The sequence below is a fragment of the Schistocerca cancellata genome, chromosome 6, assembly GCF_023864275.1.
Source record: "Schistocerca cancellata isolate TAMUIC-IGC-003103 chromosome 6, iqSchCanc2.1, whole genome shotgun sequence".
NCBI lineage: Eukaryota > Metazoa > Arthropoda > Insecta > Orthoptera > Acrididae > Schistocerca > Schistocerca cancellata.
The window spans coordinates 89,113,498-89,125,564 of NC_064631.1; the positions used below are offsets into that span (position 1 = coordinate 89,113,498).

A 12,067-nucleotide genomic window follows, 5' to 3' on the forward strand; every position below is an offset into this window, starting at 1 on the left:
TCAAAAATTTGTATTCATGTTGCAAATTAACATTAAACATGCACTTTCTTTTGCCCCGCGCTAATCGATGCGACTAAAAAATGAATAGAGATAAAATGATCAACAACGTGTAGACGACTTACTTAAGTCACGTAAACAACATGAACCCATTAACCAAGTTGTGCTGCCAAATGAATGAGTGAAAAGTTGAGGCCTAACCAGTAGCCACGTCTCTCAATCGACGTCAGCGCTTGCTGCACGGTCGGATGAGAGAGGCACGGTCATAAGAGAGTTTTTAAAAACGCGGTGTCGAACATACAGGTCTAAAATTAAAAAAAAATCCTCGCCAATCATAAAGTTCTCAAAACCCAGTCATTTTTGCAACCCCCAACATTACCCGGACAGCAATAAAGACCAGGATTGTCTGTGCTAATCGTGGGCGTATGGTAAGTGTACCCAGTACCAGATATCCTGATACAAGAAAAAGTCTATATAGTTGGTTGTTCTCTAACAACTGGCTCCAGCCCTTGGGTCAGCGCCCCCTACCATAGGTGGGCAGGTGTGGGCAAACTGCTGAGGCGCGGCATTCAGGCAGTCACCTTATAGCCAACGCTATCGTAGTACCTCACCGAGCGACTCCTGGTGTCTACGTGCCTTGCAAACTGTCAGAATGCATGCATTGATGTTAAAGCGCGTGTTTCTAACATGTTTAGGAATTGTATATTTATCCTAATCTCCTTCTCGTCCTATCTCTGTCCATCTCCTACTCCCCCTCTCTGTCCATCTTCTCTTTGCTCGTCTCTCTCCATTTCCTCCTGCACACTCTCTCTCCACCACCTTTATCTGTCCATCACCTCCTCCCAATTTCTGTGTCCATCGTCTCCTCACCGTCTCTCTCCATCTCCTCCTGCTCCTCTTTCTCTCCATTATGTTTCCTCATTGCCTCCCTTTCTATGTCCATCTCCTCCTCCCATCTCCCCTCTCCCTTACCTTCTACCCACTCACTCGGTTTATCTCCTCCCTTCCGTTTTCTACGTCCAATGTCCATTTCCACACACCCCTGTTCATCACCTGCCCCCCCTCTGACCTTGAGCCTCGCTTATTGTTGCTGCAGATTCAGACTCTGTAGTTGTACTCTAATCATAAGTCGATAAGCCACACACATACACACACACACACACACACACACACACACACACTATATATAGTAGATTTATTCTTAAATGTGTACCTACCACACTTGAACCCTTAATGTGGAATTTCATGTCATCTGCTGCACCGATGGAGAAAATAGTTTTAAGTGGATGAGGTAAATATACAACAGTTGCTAAACGTTTTCGACAAGATCTCTTTCTTTAAAGAATAAGCAACTACTTTTTATGGCTCCCTCCGCTATACGGTCTTCCTTCTGATAACGAACTGGTAATCTTACGTTATGTTCATACTTACGACGGACATTCCATAATGAAAGAGACATTGATGTAGAAGAAAGCTGTGAATTTTTACAAAATGAGACTTTTACTATTACATCTCAACATAATCCCGACAAATATTAATACATTTGTCCCAACGATAAACTGTTTCTTTTGCACCTAATGCAAAGAAATCTTTGTCTTGTTGTTTGAGCCATTTTCTCTCAATTCTTTGGCCTCTTCTCTATTTTAGACTCTGGTTCTAAATGGTGAACTCAAGTTTCATCACATGTTAAAATCCTGTTTTGAAAAGGGTCATCTTCTCTTCGATAGCGTCCTTTCAAGTGTGCACACACTATCGGGCTTCTTTCCTTTGCCAGCCGCGAAGGCCGAGCGGTTCTAGACGCTTCAGTCCGGAACCGCGCGACTGCCACGGTCGCAGGTTCGAATTCTGCCTCGGGCATGGATGTATGTGATGTCCTTAGGTTCTCCAACTTATTATGATGCAACAGAAACTATTTTAAAACTGTTCTTCTTTCAGCACGATTACCTACAATTTCAACAAGGAATGACAAATTTTGACCGTCACCCTGATCTTTGGATCATAAGAGATCAGCAATAATTCACCTCCAATGAGTGACAATGTGATTTTTTTAAAAGTGCTTCCATCTTGTGATTAGAAACACGCTGGCGACAGCCGAAAACGGTAATTCCCTATTGAAATTGTATGTAGCTGAATCAAAAAATAAATCATTTCTAAAACTGGTCATTGAAGTTTTGACAGCTTAAAACTAGAAATAAATTGAAAAAAAAAGAATTTCTTTATCTCCTTCAGTAATTATTTTCAGTACGTTTTATACACTTGATTTAGTGGCTCGAAACGTAAGTGCAGGAAAACATTTTCTGCGGTCACACAGCACAACAAGAAGTTATCAGACCACGATGATACGTGGAACATTCATTCTGCGGAGATAAGACAAGATATCCAGGTCATAAATGCTACTAAATTCAACTCTGAATATTCATGCAAAAAAAAAAAAAAAAAAAAAACACTTCAGTCTTTATGAAGTGAAACATACGGCATTTTTTTCTGTACGGTTCCCCTTATTTCTAGGACATGGAATTCGTGACTAATATTTCACTAATTCAGTCGCCTGTCAAACGTACACACTACTTCACAGCAAACTGTTTCGTTTCTCCTGTATTTAAAATATACACACACACGAATCTTTTGTCAACTGAAATATTAAAAGAGCTGTGCCGACATCACTTATCAAAGCCCTCTCTTGTTATATTCGGTAAGTGACTGCATTGTACCTTTCGAGGGTACTTGATTTTAGATCCGTTTGCAGTCTAGGAAAATCATGGCGGCCGCTGAACGAGAGGGTTCTCTGTCTGTATAGTCTCTGTGTAGCCCCTGAGTTCAGTTTAACTTGTCTAGCCTCGCCTTTCCTTCTTTTTTTTTAAAGTAGAGAAAAGGCTCGACTGTAGAGAATACGACGTCTGTAGGAACGCAAATTTCACTCACTAGATGTAGTCCTTAACTCTTTAATCGATAGTAACTGTTTCGCAACTGGCAGTCAGTATATACGTTTCTTCATCTTACTCTTATATGGCCGGCCGCGGTGGCCGAGCGCTTCTAGGCGCTTCAGTCCGGAACCGCGCGACCGCTACGGTCGCAGGTTCGAATCCTACCTCGGGCATGGATGTGTGTGATGTCCTTAGGTTAGTTAGGTTTAAGTAGTTCTAAATTCTAGGGGACTGATGACCTTAGATGTCAAGTCCCATAGTGTGCAGAGCCAGTTGAACGATACGAAATAAGACATTTGTGTCTCACGCAGAGAAGGCCCAATCTTCACGTTTAATTTCTGGCTCAACTCAAATTGTTACAAAGTATCATGGAGAACATCCACTAACTATGAACCTTCCACTCGCAGATCTTAATAAAAGATACCAAACCTAAACATTAAAGCAACCAATAAGCAAATATTAGATGGTACTCTTCAGTACCTTACTAAGAAGGTCTTAAGTATAAGACAGTTGTACTGAACGACTAGGCCTAATAATTAACACATTGTATTTTTCTAGTAATCCAGATTGCTCATTACCTGGTATCTCTAAACTACTTAAGTCAAATGCCCCAGGAGGTTCATCGCAAAGGAAACCGCTGATTCTCTGCTCCACACCTACCAAGTCTTAGGTTTTGGCCCCTGTTCAAACTTATTCACTTGGCTTCACCCAGTTCAGCTGATAGCTTTTCTGGTGTCTGCTTATCATATAGTCATGCTTGGGACAAGAATTTTGCTTCCAACATAGCAAAACTCCTTCACTTGGTCTGCTTCATGGTCCCCAGTTTTGACGTTAAGTTTGACTCTGATCTCATTACTGCTGCTGACCATTACTTTCTGCTTTCTTCGGTTTACTATCCACAGCCTCTACTCATTAGACTGTTCATTACATTCAGCACATTCTGTAATCCTTCTTCACTTTCACTTTTTCACTCCGTAGTTTAATTCCGCTATTGAACTTTCTTTTCTTTGATAATTAATTGAAACCCTCGGCAGCCGACAGGTGTTGTTGACATCCTTCGATTGGGACAGCTGAAAATGTGTGCTCGGACCGGGACTCGAACCCAGGATTTCCTGATTACATGGCAGACGCTCTATCCATCTGAGCCACCGAGGACACAGATGAATAGCACGACTGCAGGGACTTATCCCTTGCACGCTTCCCGTGAGATCCACATTCCCAACTGTCCACAATCTACATACGTAATGCTCCCGTCAGATATTTGCCCATCCCCTCATTACTCGCGCCAACTAAGGTGACGATTCCCGTAAGACTTCGCGCAACCTCTGCGCATTCGCACATTCGAAGGTCAGTGGCTAGGTAGCCTTTAACTATATATGAAGATAGTAACTGTTCTCGAAAGAACAGATACCATTGATGACCATGCAGCTTCTCTGGAATAAATGCTAATTAATTGAAACCCTCAGCTGCCGAATGGTGTTGCTGATATACTTCGATTGGGACAAAATGCATTACGTATGTAGATTGTGGACAGCTGGGAATGTAGGTCTCACGCGAAGCGCGCAAGTGATAAGTCCCTGCTGTCGCGCTATTCGTGTCCTCGGTGGCTCAGATGCCGGCATGGTAGCTCAGGTTGTTCGGTCAGAGGGTGAGCAGCTTTCTGTAATAAAAAAACTGAGTTAATGGATCAACGACGAACCGAAACGGGTGTCTTGCGACGTCCGCCCCGAGCAGGTGCAACGAACTAAAACGAACAAAATGAAACTTAAAAATCAAAAAGATGGATAGAGCGTCTGCCATGTAAGCAGGAGATCCCGCGTTCGAGTCCCGGTCGGCGCACACATTTTCAGCTGTCCCAATCGATCAACAACTCCTGTCGGCAGCTGAGGGTTTCAATTAATTATCATTTATTCTAGAGAAGCCGCACGGTCATCAACGGTATCTGTTCTTTCGAGAACAGTTACTATCTTCATATATATTTCTTTTATTTCCACCGTTGCTCCTTCGATGTACATATCGAACAGTAGGGCCAAAGTCTGCTTCCTTGTCTTACACCCTCTATACTGCAACTCAATGACGCCACTGGCCTAGGATAACAGTGGACGATCCGTCACGGCCGTAACATGGATCTGACAGCTGCTATTTGCTAATTGAGAAGGGTCGGCGAGTACCTGTAACGCCATGCATATCGCGGGGAGTAATGACTCCCCCACAGTTTAGTGGAGGAGGCAGGAGGTAGCGTATAAGACAGAAATACTCCCGACCACACAGTTGGTGTCACAGCTGTGATCTGGACGTGAATAAGACTGCGCGGTCCCCGGCGCCCTGCCTTGATGACCGCAGTCTGTGCGGGAAGCCGTCCCTGCAACATGGCGTCCGTTGCTCTCCGTGGTCCCTGCAGGCAGCGAGCTCTGCAGCACGATGCCTTGCCCGCGCATCCTCCGCTTCGCCCCGAGTTGGAGCCGTAATGACATCAACGCCGTGCAGAGCACAGAACGTTCCGCTTCCCTGGGCGGCGGCTTTACGTCATCATTTGCATATCTATCGCGGGAGCCGTGCGTGTACCACTCTGCGAATTTGCGCCGCTTCGCTCCGACTTTCAGACTGCAATGAGCGTGTGACCGTTCTGTCGGCTTTTGAAGTCCACGAAGCGTGAAACTGGGGCGCGGGATGGAAATTGCAGTTAGGTCACAGAGGACAGGCGGGCTCCATACACAGTATAAGCTAATTTCTGGGAAGTGGTGTCACGAAATGACTGTACCAAGTGGGAGAACTGCTGTATATTAGGGACAACACTGAACTATTCTAGCACCAGTCGTGCAGCCGTTATCAGTTTTCCACTTACGAAGTAACTGGAACGAAAAGCGTATATAATAGCTCCAGAGTGACTAAAGTACTGTTGTTGGCTTCAGAAAACAGAATTTCATCAAAACATAGTAGATAAAAATAGAAAAGAGAATCAGAATATGAACATCAGGCCTTCACGTGGCAAATGAAAGTATCAAGCGAAGAAATACACCTAGAAGGTGGAGGAATATACAGGGTGAGTCACCTAACGTTACCGCTGGATATATTTCGTAAACCACATCAAATACTGACGAATCGATTTCACAGACCGCACGTGAGGAGAGGGGCTAGTGTAATTGGTTAATAAAAACCATAAAGAAATGCACGGAAGTATGTTTTTTAACAAAAACCTACATTTTTTAAAATGGAAACCAGTTAGTTTTGTTAGCACATCTGAACATATAAATAAATACGTAATCAGTGCCGTTTGTTGCATTGTAAAATGTTAATTACATACGGAGGTATTGTAACCTAAAGTTGACGCTTGAGTACCACTCCTCCGCTGTTCGATCGTGTGTATCGGAGAGCACCGAATTACGTAGGAATCCAAAGGGAACGGTGATGGACCTTAGGTACAGAAGAGACTGGAACAGCACATAACGTCCACATGCTAACACCTTTTTATTGGTCTTTTTCACTGACGCACATGTACATTACCATGAGGGGTGAGGTAAACGTACGCACGTGGTTTCCGTTTTCAATTACGAAGTGGAATAGAGTGCGTCCCACTGAAAACGCGTCGACGTATGTGGTATCAGCATGATGGTGAACCTGCACATTCCGCAATTAACACTAGGCTGACCCTTGACAGGATGTTCGACGGGCGTTTCATAGGACGTGGAGGACGCATAAATTGGCCAGCCCGTTCTCCTGATCTTACACCTCTGGACTTCTTTCTGTGGGGTACGTTAAAGGAGAATGTGTACCGTGATGTGCCTGCTACCCTAGAGGATACGAAACAACGTATTGTGGCAGCCTGCGGCGACATTACACCAGATGTACTGCGGCGTGTACGACTTTCATTACGGCAGAGATTGCAATTGAGTGCAGCAAATGATGGCCGCCACATTGAACATCTATTGGCCTGACATGTCGGGACACACTCTATTCCACTCCGTAATTCAAAACGGAAACCACGTGTGTACGTGTACTTCACCCCTCATGGTAATGTACATGTGCGTCAGTGAAAAGGACCAATAAAAAGGTGTTAGCATGTGGACGTTATGTGCTGTTCCAGTCTCGTCTGTACCTAAGGTCCATAACCGTTCCCTTTGGATCCCTACGTAATTCGGTGCTCTCCGATACACACGATCGAACAGCGGAGGAGTGGTACACAAGCGTCAACTTATGTTAAAATATCTCCGGATGTAATTAACATTTTACAATGCAACAAACGGCACTGATTACGTATTTGTTTATATGTTCAGATGTGCTAACAAAACTAACGGGGTTCCATTTAAAAAAACGTAGGTTTGTGTTAAAAAACATACTTCCGTGCATTTTTTTATGGTTTGTATTAACCAATTACACTAGCCCCTCTCCTCACGTGCGGTCTGTGGAATCGATTCGTCGGTGTTTGATGTGGTTTACGAAATATATCCAGCGGTAATGTTAGGTGACTCACCCTGTATACGAAGCTGTATGAAAGAAATTTGACGACAACATTATGAAAAGAAAGGAGAAAGTGCCTAAATATGAGAAGGTAGTTGAGAGAAAAACTTGACGGAACAGTAAAAGACGAAAATTGAAACAAGACAGCAGCAGTAGAAGATATTCCCCAGAGTTATGATTTTGTACATCATTACATACTATTTCTTCTTTTGCACACTCGTAAGATTGAAGCAATTGCAGTCTACGTTCTTCGCATAGACACATAACGCTCAAATCGTCACGTTTTTGTACAGCTAGAACCTCTCGTGATGTTGTGTAGTCTTTCTGTTCAGTTTAAGTTGTCTGATGATGCCCTGTAAAACCGAAAGCCAGTTCACAACAAAATATAAAAACAGATACTATACATTGTGTAGTGTCGAGGAAGCCTGCATATTCGTTTCGCTAGACAAATAATCAAACCAGTCGCATTAATGATTTTTATTACAGAAAGAAAATCACAATACTTAAATTCGCAATTACACAGATGTGTCGCAAGCAAAGGGCAACATACCAAAATAATCAGTCTTCTTCAGTATAGACAGTGGAAGTTTGTGCTACATAGAGAGTACAAGCGAAGTGACTAGCATTGACGCTGCTCTCAAAGTCGCTAATCTTGAAGCTACTGTTGAACTGCGCCGTCACCAAACGGTCGCGCCGCTTATGTCCCCTTCACGCAAGGCGCGTTGCTGTCGCGTTGTCGTCATGGAGGAAGGGCCGGTCAGCGTGCGATTGGCTGACGTCATCTCACAGCCCTCTTTTCCCTGTCATTCCCGACTGGCGTGCCGGCGCTTGACTTAACGCTGTAACACTTTGCAAAAAATTTACATTGAAAATTTGTAAACTAATTATATTTAGGATTTCTGCACTTACTTCGTAATATTTTGATAAAAATAGCCATTACAATAAATACATGGCTGTAGTTTCAGAAATCAGTATCTTTTTTGTACCAATACATATGTTTTTGGATAGGGTTCGCCTTTAGCAAATCACAATTTTGTTTTTTAAGCCAAACATGTTTCACTGCAGTTTCAGCATCTTGAGTGGGCTTTTACTTTATGGCTGTTAAAGGTAAAGACGGTCTCGGAAACTGACATACAGCCAGGAGAGCGGTATGCTGACCACGGTCGATACCGTTGGGCCTTCATGGCCATTTCGGGAGGAGTATAGTTTTTAAAGATAAAGAATGTTCTTTACTGTTTGTATACATGTAACTATTAGTTTTTAAATCGTAATTACAGATATTTGAAAAAACCACATAAAATTATGAATTCATACCTTTTTACCACATTATGTGGTTTTTATGATGTATTGTGTTTCTACAGTGGCTGTTTTGTTCCAGTTTGTCATCTGCAACCACTGACACCTTAAAGTAGATAAACTGATTAAGCCAAAATTACACTTGAAAATTGTTATTTCTATGCCTGAAATTAATTAATCCTGTGTGTGTGTGTGTGTGTGTGTGTGTGTTTACATTATGTTTCACTTACTTTTTCTTTTTTCTCATCTTCATCACTGTCAAACATTATATATTGAGCTGTCACTTTCACTGTCACTGTTTCACTGTTTACCAGCTGTAGAAACAAACATAGGGGACAGTGGAACAGTTGAAAGTGTAAAAACAAGATGGCTGAAGGTGGAACAGTTGAAGGTGTTCCTCTTTCAGAGGTGTCTATGCATTCTGTGTGTATGCGTGTGTGTGTGTGTGTGTGTGTGTGTGTGTGTGAGAGAGAGAGAGAGAGAGAGAGAGAGAGATAGCGCAGGTTTGAGGATTTTTCATTATTATTATTATTATTATTATTATTATTATTATTATTATTATTATTACAAGTACTTTTTTCTCTGTGTGTGTTGTGTATGAAAAGGGAGAGAAAGGGAGAGAGAAAGAGAAAGAGAGAGATAGAAAGAGTGAGTGTGACAGTAGGTTTGAGGATTTTGTGTGTGTGTGTGGGGGGGGGGAGGGGGTTAGAGCTCTATAGGTTGGTCTTGTCTAATAATGCTCTGAGGGCAGAGAACATAGTTCCATTGCACAGAGCTGTGTATTCATTATACCATCAATACACAAATTTATTTAAATAGAAAATATCGTAGAAAAGTGTGGTATAGATAATTTGTTAATAATTCTGAATCCGTGACTTGAAGACTCTCTGGAATAATATGAAACACTTGGACTGGTGAAACTCATTAAATATTAATTCTGAATATCTCTAAATTAAACCAAAAGAATCTGAAGACCGTTCCACCTTTTTTCCCAGTTTCTTATACAAACCATCAAACTTATACAAACTATCCATTAACTTCTAATGAACAAAGAACATAGCAGTAGCTACGTCAAAAGTACACAGTATTTAGTGCTGCAAACACTTTTACCTTAATCGGTGTTCTAACCCAACGTCTTGGGGAATTTTTGATCAAACTCTAAACTGGCTGGCTTATTGCTTGTAAGTTGCATCTGGTGTCTCCCTAGCAGTAGTCTAACAAAACAGCAGGATGTCGTTTTCCTTTATACGAGTGTAATGTCCTAATGAAACCGCTCATCATGTTCTTCAGAAACTATTTTCCAGTTTTCATGAAAGTAGTCGAAGTAGGCATGAGTGATGGTAGCCACCTTATAATTTTTTGCTCTCTCATTTCCTTAGAAAGCGGAACAAAGTTTTTCAAAACTTGGTGTTCTCGGCACACTCTTGACACTAGGGATTTCAGGATATTGAATTCCCTGACGATGGTCCCATGTGTCTAGGTTCCACTATCCTTCCGCGTTTAAAGTCTGTTAAATCCCGTCTTGCGCCAATAATAACGTCCGGAATATTTTCACATAAATCACCTGAGTACAAAGGACAGCTCCGCCGACGCGCTGCCCTTTTATACCTTGCGTGCGCCATACTATCACCATCTTCATATGGGCATATCACTACCCCATGTCTTTTTTCACCTCAGGGTAACTGAAGTAAGATACTGATCTGGTATGACCTTAATCTTCCATAAAGTTTTTATCACATTGTTCCAATCCTTTTATAGCGTACTGTTTGCTTAAGTATTCTGTCTTTTGAAGCTTCAAGTGTTAATTGTTAAATTTTTATTTGTGGAACGAACTTCTTTTAATATCTGTGCATATGATTTAGTCTGACTGCAATGAAATAATAGTGAGAGAATATATGACTTGCAAACTTTAATCTTCATTATTGAAATCCCCGAAACTTTATCTTTAAACGATATTATGACGCGTGTTGTTCTTAGAAGTAGTGTTCTGGCTGGAGATGCGTATAACATGCTCTGTGCTACCTTCAGGACGATGGTGAGCTTCGCTTGAGTGTATCGATCTTTTCTTGACGTTGATTCGTAGGTAAATGATTAAGTGAAATAAGAAACATACAGCTACTCCAATTGAGCTACAATGTATTGTTTCTACTTTGTTTTACGGCACCAACTATTACCATAAATTATCACCTATCATTGCCCCAAAGTTTCACTGAGTTCATTTTGTTAAAAATAAAAAATCTTCCATATTTACTTATTCAGTACTCACATTTACGTATCTTGTGCCCGAAGTATCCTTTCAAAAACTGTTAAATACTTCGATATTTCTACAGCACTCACATATCATTAACAATCGTTCATCGCTCTCGGTGTCCTAGCTCACTCTTTTGTGTTATGATGCTGCCTCGGTGATCCCTCCAGTTGTTTAGCGCCACTATGTCGGACATTATGCTTTTCACCGATTGCACCACGTCATTCCAAAAGATTTCCTGATGGTAGCAACACCCTTCCAAAAAATTCCCTTTTATTATCGGTGCATTCTAATATCAAACTGCTGCATAAAAACTGGGCTGAATTCAGGGCGAACTGATACATTCACTTACCGGTACAAAAGCTTTAATTAACTGCCTGTTGTGAGACCTTAACTTTTCCCGACGAATTGAATGTTCAAATAACTTACGGGCTTGCTGCCGGGTGACGTCATAGACCACCGCCGATATTTCGACAGGAGCACACCCCGCCATTCTCAAGGCACAACTGCAAGGAGGAAGCAATGAGCGAGAGAATTTAATACCTCGGTTCACAGAGGAGAAACAAGGCAGATACCACATACAGAATAAGTAACGGCAGAGTCAACATATAACCAAAGATAACCAACATCAGAAATATCGATAGTGACTACTGATCAACAGGTGAAGTAGCACTAATTCTGTCCCTCTGTTTTTTTGATGAGAGACAGAGCCGGATTCCCAGCAGCATTTAAACAAAATCCACCATCTCTGTTTAAAAGATTGCTTGATAGTTTGATTTCAACAGCTTCCTTAATAACGCTATCCCAATACCTGGACGTGCAAGCCAGAATCTCCGTGTTGTTGTATTCCATAGGATGACCGGTGTCAAGGCAATGTTCTGCCACCTGTTGATCGATAGTCACTATCGATATTTCTGATGTTGGTTATCTTTGGTTGTGTGTTGACTCCGCGGTTACTTGTTCTGTATATGGTATCTTCCTTGTTTCTTCTCTGTGAACCGAGGTATTAAATTCCCTTGCACACTGCATCCTCCTTGCAGTTTTGCCTTGAGAATGGCAGGGTGTGCTCCTGTCGAAATATCGGCGGTGGTCGACGACGCTAACCGGCAGCAAACCCGTAAATTACTTCAACTGCCTGTTGATA

At 42.0% G+C, this 12,067-nt stretch overlaps 1 protein-coding gene across 1 annotated transcript in view; it reads left to right on the plus strand.

Moving 5' to 3' along the window:
• The first annotated feature begins 5,342 nt into the window (after nucleotides 1-5,342).
• LOC126088164 (whirlin-like) overlaps nucleotides 5,343-12,067 on the plus strand; it is a 189,310-nt gene continuing 182,585 nt past the window's right edge. The window contains exon 1 of the mRNA XM_049906287.1: nucleotides 5,343-5,476. Within this exon, the coding sequence (XP_049762244.1) occupies nucleotides 5,343-5,476 (134 nt within the window). The remainder of the gene's footprint in view (nucleotides 5,477-12,067) is intronic.